The 18166-nt window shown below is 49.7% G+C and overlaps 6 protein-coding genes across 6 annotated transcripts; 4 read left to right on the forward strand and 2 right to left on the reverse strand.

Moving 5' to 3' along the window:
* Positions 1-973: 973 nt before the first annotated feature.
* BP5553_07980 (Lysophospholipase) lies at positions 974-3630 on the reverse strand (the record flags this gene model as incomplete). The annotated part of the gene is made up of 2 exons (XM_032016603.1): positions 974-1204; positions 1354-3630. 2 exons carry the CDS (start codon positions 3628-3630, stop codon positions 974-976), a joined length of 2508 nt encoding a protein of 835 aa, XP_031866894.1.
* Positions 3631-4612: 982 nt separating this feature from the next.
* BP5553_07981 (putative exocyst complex protein EXO70) lies at positions 4613-6633 on the forward strand (the record flags this gene model as incomplete). Its single annotated transcript, XM_032016604.1, has 3 exons — positions 4613-4820; positions 4879-4963; positions 5016-6633. 3 exons carry the CDS (start codon positions 4613-4615, stop codon positions 6631-6633), a joined length of 1911 nt encoding a protein of 636 aa, XP_031866895.1.
* Positions 6634-8431: 1798 nt separating this feature from the next.
* Positions 8432-9902, forward strand: BP5553_07982 (uncharacterized protein; the record flags this gene model as incomplete). Its single annotated transcript, XM_032016605.1, has 4 exons — positions 8432-8689; positions 9024-9289; positions 9382-9665; positions 9718-9902. 4 exons carry the CDS (start codon positions 8432-8434, stop codon positions 9900-9902), a joined length of 993 nt encoding a protein of 330 aa, XP_031866896.1.
* Positions 9903-12566: 2664 nt separating this feature from the next.
* BP5553_07983 (Acyl CoA binding protein) lies at positions 12567-12998 on the forward strand (the record flags this gene model as incomplete). Its single annotated transcript, XM_032016606.1, has 3 exons — positions 12567-12648; positions 12714-12781; positions 12846-12998. The coding sequence occupies 3 exons, from the start codon at positions 12567-12569 to the stop codon at positions 12996-12998; spliced, it is 303 nt and encodes a 100-aa protein (XP_031866897.1).
* Positions 12999-13373: 375 nt separating this feature from the next.
* Positions 13374-15189, reverse strand: BP5553_07984 (Uncharacterized protein; the record flags this gene model as incomplete). The annotated part of the gene is made up of 4 exons (XM_032016607.1): positions 13374-13789; positions 13852-14539; positions 14600-14677; positions 14788-15189. The coding sequence occupies 4 exons, from the start codon at positions 15187-15189 to the stop codon at positions 13374-13376; spliced, it is 1584 nt and encodes a 527-aa protein (XP_031866898.1).
* A 590-nt stretch (positions 15190-15779) lies between these two features.
* On the forward strand, positions 15780-18049 carry BP5553_07985 (uncharacterized protein; the record flags this gene model as incomplete). Its single annotated transcript, XM_032016608.1, has 3 exons — positions 15780-16003; positions 16068-17676; positions 17726-18049. 3 exons carry the CDS (start codon positions 15780-15782, stop codon positions 18047-18049), a joined length of 2157 nt encoding a protein of 718 aa, XP_031866899.1.
* Between the last annotated feature and the right edge of the window lie 117 nt (positions 18050-18166).

Raw genomic sequence — 18166 nt, forward strand, 5'->3', positions numbered from 1 at the left:
CGATGATGCTATGCTTCCCAGATCGGCGGTGATCAACAGGAGTTCTATCAGATTGACACGCCAAGAACATCGACGTCCCTCCCTGCCTGACTTACTGATGCATAACTAGAACTATCCGGGCTGGGGCGGGGTCCGTCGGCATTAGGGCAATTAAATGTACCAAGCACGGAGTAATGCATGCGAATATTCACTGGCACGAGTCAAGCACCTCATGTTTTCTTGTGATATACATTACCTAAGCTAGGTACTCGTACGTATACTGTATGTACGCAGTAACCATATCCCATATTCATACTTCGTATTCCCTATGCGCTGCCAGTGAGAGACGACTGCTGATGACGTGGATGTCGTATGTTTGTCCCTTGCGTCCCCACAGATCATGATCGACTGCCGAGGATAGAAAACCCTGTCATGATCGGATGCTACCAATGTACGAAGTACGGTTCGTGTCTATTTAAGGAAACTCAGAGTACACCCGCTGTTCAACGATGCGGACGGAAGAGATGGATATAGCTTGTTAGGTGTTTTAATAGGCTTGATGTGGTTAATGCTTCCTTTATCTACGGCCAGCCCAGTAAGGGCGACTTTTCAAGAAGTAGAAATAAGGAACTCGCCTTGCTTTAAACAATCCTACATAGGTAGCTACGAATACATCATACAATTATATATATTCGGTTAACTCGACTAATTCGGGTCTAGGTGTCTCTATATTACATTTTATATCTACCAAGCTGGAGTCATCATCCGTATTTCCGGGCCCGAGGTTTCTCGGATTTCGGTTGCAACCCACCGTCGTGCTCAAATGGTTGAATATGGCCAAGTGCTGAGGATCCAAGAAACTGCGAGCACCAAAATGTCCCAGGGCTCTATATGGCTAGCTGATATGCCATTTAATCAGATCGTCTTGGCTCTGGGCGATTCTCCAGGATTGGGGTCATGGACCTTTGCATAACTAGAATATTGCGGACAAGTGTCAAGTAAGATAGAAGTGATCACCTTCTCCTTTCTTCCCCACGACCCCCAATCTCATCTTCCTTCTGAATCTCGCCTCCCTCTCCTTACTCTCCCTCTCCTCCCTGTTCTTCTTCTTGCGCTCATACACGGCCCGTACGCATCGCCGGGTTTTTTCTTGGCCTTCCGCGAAGTTGGCTTTTGCAAGAGCAACAACTTGATCAACCTGATCCGATGTGTAGATAAAATTCCACTAGATGATCCGAGATTTAGCATTTAGCATTAAAGCCAATTTGGGGGGGGTTTAGGAAAATGGGGTACAGGGCCGCTTTGAGTTAATTATGAAGGAAGTATCAAATGTGACGGAAAAACGCAAGGTATTGGAGGAGAGCAACGACTTACAGTGCTCATGTAATCACTTGTTTCTGGATCAACCCCCTCTACCTTTGGATTACTCAAAAGAGGGAAATAAACAACCGAAATCCCCGCATTGGGCTCCATTAACTGCCAGTCTTCCTCGACGGCTTTGGATGGGACGTCGTCTGTGGTAGATGAGCGCTCTTCCGTGGTGCCAACCCATACAGTGCAATATCCAAGATCGCTCGGGCCCTTCTTACTATCTGAAGTGGTTTCTTTTGATTGCCCCCCCGGATGCTGATTCTGGTCCTGTTTGGCCTCTTCTAGTTTGGATTGAGCCTCGGCTGCAGTGCTTGGTTCTGCTTCGTCTAGTTGTCTGCCAGTTTCCTCTGGCGAATCTGTCGGTTTAGGCCAACCAGCTCCAAGAGGCCATCCCTTAATATCTCGCTGACGTGCATAGCCGGACGCCACCGAGAGCCAATTTTCAGTCCTAATATCAGCAGAGGCGTCAAACGCAATTAAGATGTCGACGTCTCGGCCTGGGCGGAGAAGTGGATAAATAGGCAAGTTGTTCGACATCCCTGCATCCATAAGCTGCAAGTGTGTGCACTTGTAGAGACTTTCTGGAGTCGTTTTTGGCAGGCGTCCTTCCATACCGTATGTAAAGTTGGGAATAGATGCAGGATCTATTGGGTGCACTTTACTGAGATCCTCATTTCTCCCCTCAATCATCTCATCAAGGCCCCCAAAACCAATAACCCCTTTAAGTAGTGGCTTAACCTCTTTATAGTAGTGAGACAAAGTGGCGCAAAAGGCACTCCCAAATATTCCCAGCAGTAGTGGTAGGCGGACCTCTGGAACATGATAGCCAGTTTCATCGGTGACATTCTTTCCATCCTTAAACTTACGCCCAATGGCCCAGGTCGGTATTCCCGCAGAAAATTCTTCGCAAAAGAACTCGTATGGTGTGATCTCCATCCACTGGAAATATGCTTCACGCTTGGCTTTATCTTTGGTTTCGTCGGAAGGGGCGCCTGTTTGCTGTTCCTGCTCCGATTGTTCAATTAATGGTATCTCATGCCGTACAGCAGTATAGATTGGCATTGGATTTTCGCCATGCTTGATGTATTCTCGCTGGTTAGAGATTTTCAAGTCCTTTTCATCCACACCAATCTCGCCTTTGGGTATAAGGAGCCTTGCAGCTAGGAGAAGCCCATAAATATCCACGAGGCCGAAATTAGCGTCCGGGTCTCCTTTCAATTTCTCCACAAACCCACCAAGAAGGAATTTATTCGTTGGGGCCTGGTTAAGCGCTGCTAGGGCAGCAGGCGGATACGCAATATGTATTCCAAGACGATGCTTCAAATGACTAACCATCCTATCTGGCCGCCTTCCGCTGATTGAAGAGTTGTATAGTGCCTGGAACCAACAACTCCCGCTGACGCCGGCTGTATAAGTGACGCAATTGAAGAGCCCAGCCTCGCTAGCTGCTAACATAGAACCTGTGCCAGCAACTAAAGCCCGGAGACCACCGCCTGAGCCGACCATCGCTATCGTTGGAACGTCATCAGGGTGTACCTCTTCCTCTGGGATGCCGAGATATTTCGCTAACGCAGTTGTGGTCACCTTCTTCCGCTTCCCTAGGAAGATTTTCTCCTCGTCACAGAGGTCGGAGGAAACTCTGACAGAAGCAGAAGACGTAATTTCAGGGTTTAAGTAGGGATCATGTGCTTCCTGCCAAATTTCATCGGCCAATGAACCTGGGGCCATCGAGAGTTCTCTCTGGAGCTTCCTGATGTGGTCGGGAAGGGGTTTTGCCCATTCCGGCAGGACAAAATCTACCATTTTATCTGACACGGATCCCCATTGTACATCCGTAATGGAGGAGAATGAAGCAAATTTGGCGGCGAAGCTTCCCCATGCTGTATTAGTCGAAGAAGCTACCTCTGCTTGATTCTCTTGTTGAAATGATAACGCCGAGAGTTGTTCTGCGTTATTTGCGGCAATTGCCTCTTTCTTCTCCTTGGTAGCTTCCCGCTCACATCGCTCCGCGCTGATCTCACTTCGAAGACGAGTGGGTGGTAGAGGCTGAATAGAATCATTTCTGAATAAAATGTAGGTGAGACTCCCCGCCAAAACGGCGGAGGTGGCACCAATCAGAGTAGAATTTGCGGTTGGGATTTTCTGCTTGGGTTTCCCCCGGGTCCTTGTAAATATGGATCGAATATGTTGTTGTTGTTGTTGTTGCTGCTTATCATGACGAACACCTTGTCGCCAAGGTCCAGTGTGAAGTGGTGGCCCTCTGAGCCTTGAAAGCAACATCACGAAGGAAGGGAGCTCCGCCGCAGGTCAATCACGCCTATAGAACATGATAAATGGGTGGCGGGACGAATGGTACCTATGCAAGAGATATGGCTATGGCATGGTTTCGATTGCCAGTAGTTTGGGACGAGCAATTGTTGTAATTTTCGAGTTCGATGATCATTTTGTTCTCCATGTGACGTGTGGCTTTATGGTGGGCTTGTGGCTGTGGTGGCTAGTGTATCCCCCCCCCCAATCCGCCATCCATTGGAATCAGTGACAGTCGGTACGAAGTGCTTTGTACTCTAATAATAATAACCTTGAAGTTATTGGCAGTGGCAGCCAGTGGCAGATCATGTTCATGCCACCTTGGCATACCGGTTGGCTCACGGTTCTTTACTTATTTATCGTGGTATCTCGAGTCTTGGGTACTATGTACGAGTCGATGATGATTATCTGGCCCGCAGCCAAATCAACCTGCGACAACGCAATCCGAGGGCTGTATAAGCATAAATCAAAATGCTCTGGGGCCCGGCGAATCTGCTGTCGCGGCTGCCACGAAGACGTGACATGGCACCGGGTGATAGGAAAAGGAAAGTATTCTAGTATTCTATCATGCCTATGATATAGAGGTTGGTAGGGACGTGACCGCCACACAGCACATTGACTGCAACTACAAGCGCCCAAAGAGACCTAAGGAGGAAAGAATGAAATTGCCGCTCTTGCTCTTTTCCTTCCCCCCCCCCCCCCCCAGACCCTTTCTCTCGTCCTCATCTTCTGTCACTGCACAGCAGCATAGCCCATTACATACCTACGGAAAACGCTCATTATCGTGTTCGTCCCATGATTCGCGAACCAGCCCAAGCTCAAACTTGTCGCAGCTTTCTGCCAAAGGCGGTCTCCGCGCGTGAGGCCTCTTATGGCCTAGCGCAAACCCGGGGTCATCGCCATGTACCAGTATGAGTATCTATCCGAATGGAGTACTTGGCGACAGCAACACAAGATGGCCATATCTCTGGGGTCGAGACACGCTGCGGATGAGGAGGCCCGCGCCGAGGTTGAGGTGCTCAACTCGAGGCTCGAGAAGACTACCCAGTTGACTAAGAAGATTCAATCGTCCCTCGGCCGCCTCGAGTCCAGTGGACGAAGCGTTCAGGATGCCGTCGGGCCCCTTTTTGGCAATACTCAAAAGCTCCAAACTCTGGGCACCAGTATGTTCTTTCGTTCTGGTTGAATCACATCTCCGAATCATGTTCTGACTGTCTGCAGATATCGATGCGGTGCTCTCAGCGATCGATCGGATCAGACAACCCTCAGATATTAAAAGTAATGAGGAAGAAATCATTCGGAAGGGGTCGGTTTCTCTAGAAATGAAGCAGACAAAGCAGTTACTGACTATTGCATAGGCCAGAAGAGGCAGGCCTGGCCGCTTTTCTCAGTTCGATGAAGCGTGTCAATAAAGCGCTCTCAGAGATGCAGCAAACGAACCTCCGATCGAATCAACAAGCGGCCGCCGACCTAGGCAGGCTCCTCAAGTCCGGCAACACGCAATTAGAAGGCCACTTTAAAAGATTACTGCAAGAAGACTCTATGCCGGTCGAGCCGCTACACTATATCACCAAGGACAAACCTTTCCCGGTACTCTCCCAGGATACAACCACTCGCCTAGGGCTCATGAACTCCTTTATAGCTTCATCCACGCGACAGTCTAGTATCTCGGGGGAATCGCCGATAGTACAGGCATATGCAAGCGTCCGCGGTCCATACCTCACATCCACACTACAAAACCTAGCGTTTGCGTCGGTCAACACGGCGAGAAAGCAAACTCCTGATGCTGTCTATAGGCAAGGAACAAACGGTATGGGGACATATGCACGAGGGATGGAAGGGATTTTCCTAGCTGAATACGACAATATATGTTCCTTGTTCTCTCGAGACGAATTCGGCAGGGTCCTAAATTTGACTTGCCAGGGAGCTATCTCAGAGCTTGCAAGAACCCTCCGGGAGCTGAACACACACATCAAAGCCAACCTCACCACCGATTGCTACCTTGCGTACGAAATTATTGAAATTATGTCTAATCTATCATCCAACTTGGATAGTAGGACAGGGGAACTAAAGCCTTCTTTTGCGGCGGCACTCAAACCTATACGGGAAACGGCGAAGTGGTCACTGGGCGAACTGCTGGAGGATACCCGCCGGCGTATAAGCGCCACGGTGAACATTCCACTAGATGCCGCTGCCGTACCTATAACATCCGAGACAATGACCCGGCTGCAGACCATGGCCGATTTCTTACGTCCTATCTCGAGCATCATGATCTCCTTAGGTGATGGGGGCTGGAAGTCAGGCGGATCCAGTAACGCTTCTTCGGATCAAATTCCCAGTCTCAGCTCCTTCGATATCGGAGCGGATGGCAAACAGATCTTTGCGCATTATAGTATGGATACCATTGACACACTCCTCAATACACTCGAACAAAAGGCCAAATCGACCCTGCAGAAAACAAAGTCCACCATCGGTGTCTTCATCGCCAATAACGCTACTATCGTCGATCGCATGATTCGAAATTCGGACCTCCAACCCTTACTCTCCCCTCGCATGGCGGATGTCGAAAGATGGCGAAAGACCGGTACCCAGATGTATACGATGGCATGGCGCGAACCATCTACCCATCTCCTCGATGTCCAATACACCAACCGGGGTTCACAACGGCCGCCCTCGGGTTCCGCAGCGGCCATTGACTCGGCAGCTATCCTGAAGGGTCTTAGCAGCAAAGACAAGGATGCTATCAAAGATAAATTCCGACTCTTCAACGCTAGCTTTGATGATCTGGTAGCTAAGCATAAGAGTTTGAGCATGGAGAGAGAGGTGCGCGAGACCCTTGCGCGGCAGCTGCAGCAGATGATCGAGCCATTGTACGGTCGATTCTGGGATCGGTATCATGAAGTCGACAAGGGGAAGGGGAAGTATGTCAAGTACGACAAGGGCAGCATCTCGGCGGTGTTCCTGAGCCTTGGATAGTGGTATGGGGGAGGCTGCAAATAGTTTGGGCATTTTACATATGGGCGGACATCGGAGTATGCACTTCTATTAATATGGATGGGATGTGAATGATACCAGGCACAGGCGTTTTAGGTCTCATGTGGAATAATTTATGAGCTAGTATATAATCACAAGCTGGAGCGAAAGTTGCTATCCGCTACCCTTCCTTCCCACTTTCCCTAGTGGAAGTCGTACCGTTTCATGCAATCCAATCGCATAGCGTGAGAGCCTGCGTTGGTGAACTCCGAAAACCCCCAAAAGAAGCCTTTCTTCCCCATGCTATGCCATGAACCTTGGCAGACACCTTGCAAAACCCAATCCCCAGATCCGATTTCCAAGATCCAATTATTCCAAGACCAAGAGCCCATTCCCATTCCCAAATCCCAAATCCCAGAAAACCAACCCAATCCCAAGCGCCTTGGTATAGTAACTCCATCCCATCCCATCCCATCAGCTCAATCCGTCGAGGCGAGCAAAAACCAATGCTTGATAAAAAACAGCGTCATCATTCCCCCGTAAATGGAGCAAGTCCCCCCTCCTCCCTCCCCTTCCCCCGTCCACACATGCAACATTGAAAATGGTCACGGGACGTAAAAAATGTAAAGAATGCAAAAAAATTGTAAATGCAGATAGAGTAGGTAGGCGTAAATGAAACAACCGAGGGAGGGCGTGGTATGAAAGTACGGCTATAGACAATCGGTGACGTCACACCAGCCGCAATTCTCGTGCGTGCCGTATTCCTCGGCTTTGCAGCAGTAGCCACAGCAGTGGTTGGTGAGAGGTTTTGGGGTGGTGACGGCCATTGCTGGTGTTGGTGTTGGTGCTAGTGTTGTGGAGGGAGTAGTGAGATAGTAAGGTAGTGAGGTAGTGGGGTAGTGTGGGTAGTAAGTAGGCTGGAGGCAAATATGCAATGTGGAATTGCTATGAGTGCAATAAGGTATGCAATGAGGACAGCTCTCTGATCTTTGTTGAAGATGAGGAGAGAATATCTATTATTTGCTGGCGTTGGCGGGAGGTGTGGGTTATGAAGGATGATATTTATGTGTTTGTAGTCTGGTAAGGTAGTGGGGATTGGGGCGACGCTTGTGGTGGTTCGCTGGTTGCTAGTGTGTTGCAACTTGTAAGAGTAAAGTTAAAGTAAAGTAATTGGGGCCGGTGTGTGTTCTCTACTTTGCTGGGGAGAAGTAGAAGGATCCCAAGACCTCTCCGATGGTCTCTATATATACCCATTCCCAACCCAACCCAACCCGACCCAACCGTGACTCGTCGTTCGCTATTTCATCATCATGCTGCTGCTGGCTGCTGCTGCTGGCTGGTGGCCCTTTTGAGTTTCGTGGGACCGGGACCCGAACACCGAAATATGTGCATAGTATGATACAGAGTTTCCCAATCAAAGTATGGCATGGTTCCCCCCAATCGCCCGTTCATCAGCTGGTCACCGGCGACAAGGCTCCACCTGCACGGATTGTTGGTTGAGCGGTGTCTCGCTGTCGTTCACTGCCTGGCTGATCTCACCGATGCGCTGCGCTGCGCTGCGAGGCGATGCGATGCGATGTACGATGGGGGCTTTAGGGGGCTCTAGGGGGTTTTAGTTTGGGGGGAGGGGCCCTATCATATCTGGCTGCGGGCGACGAAACGAGTCAACGACAAACAAACACACGGTACCGGCACCGCGCCCAACGTGCGCTGCCTGTGACAGGTACCTTACCTAGTGTCTACCGTCAACCATCTCCCGTCTGCGGAGCAGTGAGTGGTACAGACCGTACGAGGTAGTGGGATGCAGGCCGGCGGCGGCGAGCGGTGTAGAGTTGAGTGGGAGACTTGGGTGAGAGTGAGCGTGAGCGTGAGCGTCATGGAACGGGGCGGAGAGCAGCGGAGGGATCTCAGTGAATGGATGCAGAGTGCGAGTGCGAGTCGTACCACGCCAGATACCAACCATCACGATCCAGAGCCATCCAGTGGTGGAAGCGGAAATGAGAATGAGAATGAGAGTGAGGCTGTCCGGTATAGGCGCCTACGAGTCCTGCGACGAGTGGTGAGTCTGTGGAGGGTCTGCAGTCTGCTGAGTACGACTTCATATGGTACAGACTGCATACGGCGCGTACTAAAAGGGGGGGGGAGGGGAGAGGGGAGAGGGGAAGGGAAAGGACCCCTACGAGTAACGCTATACAGCAGCTCCTGTATTGCAGTATTGCAGTATTATTGCTGTCTTGCTGTACTACTCCCGGTATACTCGTACTGTACCTTGGGGTAAAGGCAGTGAGTGTACAGTACAGTACAGTGCAGTCCAGTAGAGGACAGTGCACTCAGTCCCTCAGTCCCCCCTCACTCACCACAATTTCTATTTCTCGTACTGACAAAGTACGTAGTGCCAACCACCACCACCACCATCATCACCACCACCAATGCCACCAAACGCCCCCACGCTGCCAGCCCTGTGGCCCACTCCTCTGGAGTCCTGGGTCCTGGGTCCTGGGGCCACAGGGAATACCAGGGAATACCAGGGGATACCAGAATTACCAGAATTACCACAATTAGCTCACACAAGAACAGAATCGCCATTCAGCGGGGGCCGGACCGATGGGGAGTTTCATGTCCTGATTGGGGGAGGAGATCAGTCCATCGTCTGGAGACTGTAATATACATACAATGTACATACATGTACCATTCACGATTGATTGCCGTTGCCCGGGAGAAACCATACCATACTATTCCATACCATGCCAGACCGCCAGGACAGTCCGAGTCAGCATTATCAAGAAAAGAGTCGCATCCTCCACAGAGTCATAGTCGTCGTCATCGTCATCATATCATATCATCATCATCGCTATTATCACCATCATCCCGATCAAACAGAGCGCAGTGCAGTGCAGAGTACCACTACGGCCTTACGTACGAAGCAGGCAGAAGCACCGCTGGCCACGTGCATCAGTTTTCCCCTCCTCCTTCCAATGTTTCCATGCATCACACTGCGCCCGGCCCTGCGCCGCCCCTCTTCCTGCTTCTGCTCTGTACTACATACATATACATTATTATACATACTGCTGCTGTACCACGATGCAGACACCGATGCAGACACCGATCCAGATGCAGATGCAGACGCAGACGCAGATGCAGATGGAAGCCCCAGATGGAAGACGCAGACCCTTCTCAACTCCCGAAGTACAGTACTTGGATCACTTTTGATGTACCTGCAAAGTCTATCTGCACAGTTACAGTACAAACCGTGCTGCATGCTTCCGAGCTGAGGGGAAAGGGAAGGGCCCTTTCTTGGCTCGCTCGACTCGACTCTTCCCTCGAAGGGATCCCCTCTGCCCCCTCCGGATACAGCGGATGCTTAATAAAAGTTGGATAGATGAGGTGCGACGAGGGGAGAGGAGGTGCAACCTCGAGCTGCTTCACCGTCGGAATAATGGGGATAATTATTAATGACATGATGGTGCCATCCTGACTCCTTCCGCTGGTACTGGACAACATCGACCACGTGGCTGCCTCCACGTATCATCGGTATCATATCATATCCTATCGCATCGTATCGTACAGTGCCATCGGGTTCGCCGTTCACACTACGAAAGTGCCACCAAGTACTCACTCGTCTCCAATCTCAGGTACGGAGGGTGGACGACGGAGGAAGAGCAGACTACGGTACCTATACGGAGGCACGGTACCAAATACGAAGTCAAGTACTACTGGCATCGCTACCTGAGTGGATGGATAATTCCCAGGACCGGAGTACTCCATCGAGGGGCGGTCGACGGCTTAGTCCTAGGCGCGAGTGTTCCACACTCCTCGCCCCGTCATATGTGCTTTTTCCAGAATCCTGTATGCTTACATACGCTGCGCCCGGCTACAGGGGCGGTCTGCTCGCTGGGAAAACGTCCAGACCGAGTCCACTTCACCTGTCCGTGCTTCGCCATCTGAGCTTGATGCAACTGCATTCCAGCTTTTCCGTGGGCGAATATGCACGCTGTACGCCGTGTTGTCAGCTGGATGAGTACGAACTCCGGAGCCGCAGTAGCGGTCCCCAAGATGTACTGCGGGATGCTACGATGCCTATCGGCCAGCCAGCCCCAAACGATGGAGGTGTCTCGAGGCCCCTCGAAGAAGCTTCGAGAGGACGGCTTGAGTTCATACCTGCTCCCATTTTCTCTCTCTGCTATACCCTCCTCCTGCGGTGCTCCTCTCTTCTTGCTTCTCGATATTATCTGATGGCTCGTTCTCCGCATCCGAACATTCAGCCTCTCAACTCGAGGTTTTCCCATCCGTTTTCCTTAGCAAACAATCTCCTGGTCTACAGTTGCTACAAGGCAAGAGAAGATCAGGTCCTAGCGAGATAAGCTTGTTTAATTCAGTCGACGCTAACCGTAAGTACAAGCCACTGTCGATGCAGTACAGGTCAACGAGAAGAGATATCTGGCGGTAAGTGAGATTTAGTTGGGGAAATTGTTGGCATATGATTCATACAGCTAAATCACGTATCGACCTGATGCAAAACCTGTTTCTATACCTAGGTAGGTATACATTCAATCAATCCTAGGGGACCAGTTCTCCAACCGAGTGAAGCTGCCTCCCAAAGAACGCTACACATTATAAGAGTGTAGAACTCCTACATTCCACAACGAGATTAGGACCCAAAGTGCTTCCTATACCGCTGTCTAGCATCAGTGTAGCACCGTTTGGTCCAGAACCTCCCCAGGCAGCTCGCAGAAAAGCAGAGATAGCTATTTAGTAGATACCGAAAAGCCTGGAGTACTTATCCTCGACTCCATAGCCGCCAGAATAACCAATCTTGCAGATGTATAAACATTTCCGCGAAACATCCAAGGAGCGACTGCACGCACTGCCATTCGATTTGGAGGCGTCGTTCTAAAAGGCAAGAGAGAGGCTTCGACCGCGTAACCAAACTGATAGGATCAGATAATCTACAAGGGCAATAAAATATTATGGGTGTTTCACAAGGATCCGTCGCCCGCAACGACAAGGAGTTGGTTGACGCCATCATTGAGCATTCAAAGGCCATGATGACGCCCTCGTGGTGGTTGATTTGGCCACGGCCGCACGACGGGAGTGGGTTGGTATTAGTGACTTGACAACGGCTGCCCCGATCACATGGACGATTAGGAATGCGGTGAATTAGATTCGCCCCAGTTCGAACTACAACATGGGGTCGATAAACTAAAAGTAGAGACTGGACGTTTGATCTAGTTAAGATTATCGAGACGTAGACAAGCTAAGTGTTGTTAAAGGAGACCCATGGTTTCTCTCTGACCAGCTCCGAACCGGCGGACGTGTCTATTATTAGATTACAGAGCAGAGCTTCCACAATGGAACGCCTTAACTCAAGAATGTCAACTATAAGATGCAGGTTTCGGTGTGAGAAGCTTGAAGCGATGGCTTCAAAAATCCTGCTGGCACGAACAAGTCCCACTTGATAGCTACCATCCTACCTACCTAGGTAGGTAGGCAAAAACCCTTCTTATTTCGTGCCAGGACTCCGGTCGATTATGGATGTATTTCTCTCCAACTAGCGTCCGTGGAATAGGATAACCTGCGAAGGGAGAAATGCAGTGGTTTCGTATCACTAAAAGAAAGTTACAATCTAATGGAATTTCAAAATATCCCATATCTCTTGACAACTCGCACAAGACTTCATCACTGTATTGGGCGTTGCCTGCAAGAACGAAGTTGACTCTGCGCCTCCTGCATTGCCCCACTAGCCTCGGGCCCTAACCTTAATGGGCCCCGCCTTTCTAAACCTCAACAACTAACCCAACAACCACCCACCACAACAACTAGAAATCCACAAGTCAGTATAACCACTATTCCAGCCCATAATATAATACTATACGTACTGCGGCTGACCACAACATTTCTGGAATCCAGAACCACGTAACGAACATCCCACCACCATCATGTCAACATTTGAAACCGCAGTCGCCGACTCGAAGAAGCTTACTTCCAAGCCCAGCAATGACGATCTACTAGAGCTCTACGGTATACCGCCCTCGGATGCGTCGGAAAACTAAAACATGACAGTTGTGCTGATGGTCCACATATAGGGCTGTACAAGGTTGCGACCGGTGAGGATATCACCAAGGCGGATAACCCAGGCACCTTCGATCTCAAGGTGCGTTTGATTGCGGTCTACACTTAATACAAGGAGGAAGTTTCTGATAGCTTTCGTTTTACAGGGAAAGGCAAAGAAGAGGGCGTGGCAGGCGGTTGTTGATGAGGGTATCGATGCCGAGACTGCGAAGGCACGATATGTCAAGTTGGTTGAGAGCATGAAGACCAAGTACGGCTACGACGCGGACAAGTCTCCTGAGGCCGTTGGCGGTGCTTAAGGGATGGATAAGGAATTCCATACCGCTAGTCCAGTTACTTGATTTGGTAGCGCGGTAGATACCTCTGGCGCGGCAATATTTCATGGGGGTAGAGTAGATTTGTATGCATGGCATGGAAGCATCACGGCTTTAGGAATCTTATTCTTCAAAGCTATATCTCCAGCAATTTCTAAAATATCGTGGCAAGTTAAGCATAGTGATACAGAGGTTGAAGGATGTCAAGCTTCGCCAGGATTGAATTCCTACTTAGTTCCTCCATGTCTCCCCCTTCCACTATAGTCTCACGTCAGCATATCCATCCTAGTCGAACGAGCAAGGAAAAGCGAGCAAGTAAGTCTCACGGGTGTGAAAACGAAGTTGGGAGAGGAGAGAAAATTAATAGTCTGAGAGGAGCTTGCCTACGTCTGGTTTAGTGTATGATGCAGTCGCACACCACGGCTCGTCGTCTTCCCCGTACTTGAGGAGAGGGAGGTCATATGGAATCCGCGCCCCAACAACAATGTGGCTGGCCACATCTGACTCGGCTTTGGGCATATCGGTCTTGAAGGTAGGAACCATAGTAGCCCCCTCCCCAAACAGCTCGGGCCACACCAAAACCCCGATTTCGTAGCTACATATTCGAACCTTCCCCGAAGCATTTATCGGGTCTCCCCATGCTTGCTTTGACATGTTTGCGGAAGTCACAAGCATCCAGTCAATCGACGACCGGGTTTTGTCTGCATAGCGAACATAAGTCTTAATATGGGGGGCAGCTCTTTTTCGTCCAGCATCCGAGATATCCTCAGAGGTTGCTAGTAATCATCAGCTTTTCCCTCTCGAAATTTTAGATCTGTAACAGATGAAAAGTGCATACCGGTATCGTTTTGACCAGCATCTCTAGCCCAGTGATATAATAATGGTTTCAGATATTGGAGCTGTTTTGCTTGAGCAGCGGATAGTATTTTAAGATGTATGGCACTGCCCGAGCGGTATCCATTGAGACTTCTCCGAATTTCATCAGGGGTCGGAAAGACAATATGAAATTTGGACTTGGATTTGTTTCCGTTCTTTGAGGTATTGAGAGTTGCAAAGAGAATATTATCGAGCCATTTGTCGGTTGGCCCAAGAGTTCCTATTGAAGAGATCTGTACGACGATTTCTGGCTCGTTTCCTTTCACAGGTACCGAGCTCAAAGCGGTTCTCAACCCAGGCCAACCCCAGGTAGTCTCCGAATCTGTTTCAATACCTTGTCTAGCAGGAACGCTGGCTACCAATGCCGCACGAACCGTTGAAAAGTCATACTTTGAAAGTTGTTGGATCAAAGGTTTGCAGATTGTTCGTCTACCATCATACGCTTTCAAGTAGTTGAGAAGGTCAGTCTTGAATTTACATCCACTGCCCATCTCACTTGATACACTCTCGGGAGGAGCGTTGCTAGGGAGTTCTGGCAAAATTGGTGATTTCCAGATTGCCTGCGTCATGTTGGTCCAATCAAAAGGAATCATATTGGCAGTATGAATAATGACTTGTGCACACGCATCATGGCGTAGGAGAATAAGCATCTTGCATCCCAGGTCAGTTGAACTGCCAACTCTCACTCACTTCGAGACTTGAAACTATACCTTTGAATGATGAGTTCCAAACATCTCGGGCATGTAGGCGGTATGGAGAGTTATATTTGCGTACTTGGCAGCTTGCAACTGACAAACCATGTCAACCAACGGCAACAGAAAGCAAGCCCATCCCAAGAAATGTGTGGTAAGAGACCTTCGAAAACTAAAGGGGCTCAACAAGCTAGAAGAGCACCTACCTGCAAGGCTTGACGAGAGGGATCTTCTGATTTCCAGAATCCATGGACCACGTGAACCTTGACCAGATCTCTCACATCATTGTCAAATGCTTCCATGAGAAAATCAAGATCATGCAGATAATTGAACTCCCAGCATTCCGCAATGAGCGGGTCACCAAGAATATCTTTGAGAGAGACCGCATCAACATTGGACGATGCAGGAAGATCGCGCACCCAGGTAAGCTGGAAAGGGGACGGAATGACCTTTGGAAGTTGGGGGACTGGAGGCCGACGTGCCGGGGGCGGAGATATCGAGCTGGCCAGACTCATAGGTAAGTTTCTGTCTTTGTGGTCAGTATCATAGTCGTCGCCACTGCTTAATCTTCGTCTCTTCCGAGGAGGCTCCTCATGCGTGTCCTCCATCACTGCGGTGGTGGTGGGCTGGTAATGGATAAGCAGAAAGAACTCCCGAAGGCGCTATTCTGAAGCTGTTTTGATATGTCTCCGTTAGGATCGTAGTAATCGTACAGCCTAGGTAGGTATGAAGTAATAAGTGGTTGAGGTCAAGGTAGAAGCCTCAAGCCTCAAGGTCACTGGTATTCCTCACCTCGCTTACTTAATCTCGAGCTAGTCGACGGCGGGTGGCTTAGGTGGTAGCGGGCGCTGACTCAGCAGGGACCTTGGCCTTTTCCAGTCCTCAGGGGTTACATAAAGGAAAGAAGCTAGTCTACTTGAAGTCTAGCGTTGCCAATATGGCGATCCTGTTCTAATTGAGCGTCTTGGAGCAATGGTGTCGGATACAACACGCCTGGACTCGCATTCACTCTTTACTCCTTCCAGCGGATGAGCAGCATTTTGTGAGGCCTGGTTCACCATTTCTTACAGCTTCAACGGCATTGCTCAATTCTGCCGATTCGAAACCCCGGCGACTGCTACCTCTCTCCTTTCCCTGACGGCGTTCTCGCCGGCTTAAAGTCGTAGGAGAACGGCACCGCCACCAGGACTCCATCAAGATGCGGCTCCTTGCGCTCCCGATCCTTTGTGCCCTTTTCGCTTCTGTGGTAACAGCAGAGTCATCCGAGCCAAAACCAAACAGCGATATATCTGAGAAGGGTTCCACAGATGTTCCGGAGCCTACAATTTTTAATGGAATCGAAGTACCACCTTTGCCGGAAATAGCTGGAGGCGCGTTCGATTCTACAGTGAAGGACGGCTACTGGTTTGTAAAACATCACTCGTCAGTTATCCTCATGCGCGAGCAGCTGGACAAAATCATAGTGGTAGCTGCTAACCTAGCTTAGACCTTACTGCCCACATTGCTTAAAAATCGCGCCTATCTGGCAAACACTGTACGAGTTTTACTTGACCTCGAAACCTGTGCCCGCTGGCTCCTCCGAAGATAGCGCATCGACTTCTTTGAACACATTCCCCGCTTATTACAATTTCCACTTTGGGTCTCTCGATTGTTCTGCTTTTGGAGACGCGTGTGGAGAACACGACGTGAAGAACTGGCCTACTTTCATTCTATATAAGGATGGAAAGGAAGTGAAGAGAATGTCGGGGCCCGTAAGGGCCGAGGCTATGAAAGCTTTGAGTGACTTCGTTGAGGATACACTCGAAACCATCAGACCTGGTTCCCGGCCAATTGGTGGGCCTGAGCTGCCAAAGGCTGGAGCTAAGGGTAGCAGTGATTTACAGGCTCCGGCATCTGCCCCGCCCAAAGGATCCAAGAAGGGCAGCAAGGGCAAATCGATGTCACCGTCAATCAGCACCGATGTTTCGCAGACGAAGACGAAATCACCAGCGCACAGAGCCACGCCTGTAAAAAAGAAGCCAGCAAAGCCAGCCTCTACCCCAAATCCGCTTGGCGCATCTGTGCCTTTCACTGCAGAGAGCTTCCAGAATTCTGTCACCATGACGCAAGACCCTTGGTTAATAAAGTTCTACGCACCCTGGTGTGGCCATTGCCAGGGTATGGCTCCCAACTGGATCCAACTTGCGAAGGAAATGAAAGGTAGACTGAATATTGGCGAGGTCAATTGTGATGTCGAGACGAGACTGTGCAAAGACGTCCGGGTAAGGGGATACCCATCTATTTTGTTCTTCCGAGGCGGCGAACGCGTTGAGTATGATGGCTTGAGAGGATTGGGTGACTTCGTGTCATACGCCAATAAAGCTATTGATGTCGGGGATGGGGTTAGAGATGTTGACGCTGAAGAGTTCGAAGAATTGGAAGAGAGCGAGGAAGTCATCTTTGTTTATTTCTACGATCACGCCACCACGAGCGAGGATTTTGCGGCCCTAGAAAGGTTGACATTGAGCTTGATTGGCCACGCAAAGTTAGTCAAGACGAAGGATCAAGCTCTTGTCGACCGATTCAAGATCACGACCTGGCCCAGAATGTTGGTCTCACGAGACGGCCGCCCCACGTATTATACCGGTCTAACGCCCCAAGAAATGCGTGACTTCCGACGAGTCCTCCACTGGATGCAGTCCGTGTGGCTTCCAATCGTCCCAGAGCTAACAGCCACTAACTCGAGAGAAATTATGAACGGAAAGTTGGTGGTGCTTGGTATCCTGACCCGTGAACGGCCGGACGAGTTTTTAATGGCCAAGAAAGAAATCAAGAGTGCTGCTTTGGAATGGATGGATAGACAGACTGCGGCATTCCAACGTGAGCGTCAAGAATTAAGAGATGCAAAGCAGTTGAGAATCGAAGAAGCGGAAGACCGTAATGACCAGCGAGCTTTGCGGGCGGCCAAGAGTATCAGAATCAATATGGATCAATCCCAGCAAAAGGAAGTCGGTTTTGCCTGGGTCGATGGGGTGTTCTGGGAGAGATGGATACGAACAACGTATGGAATTGAAGTGGCCAAGGATGGTGAGAAAGTCATCATCAACGATGAAGATGTGAGTTCCTATCCCTATCCCGAGAAAATTTCCAGGCTAACAATAAAAGAACCGCCGGTATTGGGATACAACTATCAGTGGCAATTTCATCATGCCATCAAGAACTTCAATTCTTGAAACTATCGGCAAAGTTGTTCACTCGCCTCCAAAAATCAAGGCCAAAACTACAGTTTCGAGCTTTGAGAAGCTATTCTTTGATATCCGAGGGGCTATATCCGGACATCCTTTCTTATCGATCGGGATTTTCGCGGGTATTGTGCTTGGTGCGATGACCTGGGGACGCGGGCGTATAAGGAAAAGTCGAGGCGGCTTCTTCAAACTGGATGAGAAAGATGGTCTACTGGGCGGGAATAGCAATGGAAAGGTGGATTAGTAAACGAATTATAATTGTATTATAGCGGGTTCGGTCTCCTTGGTTGTCAAATGCATTGGATTTTTCATGATATAAGATAATACTTATGAACTCTGCTACGGCCGCTCTACGTTTATG

Source organism: Venustampulla echinocandica (assembly GCF_003357145.1).
Source record: "Venustampulla echinocandica strain BP 5553 chromosome Unknown scaffold_7, whole genome shotgun sequence".
Classification (NCBI taxonomy): Eukaryota; Fungi; Ascomycota; class Leotiomycetes; order Helotiales; family Pleuroascaceae; genus Venustampulla; species Venustampulla echinocandica.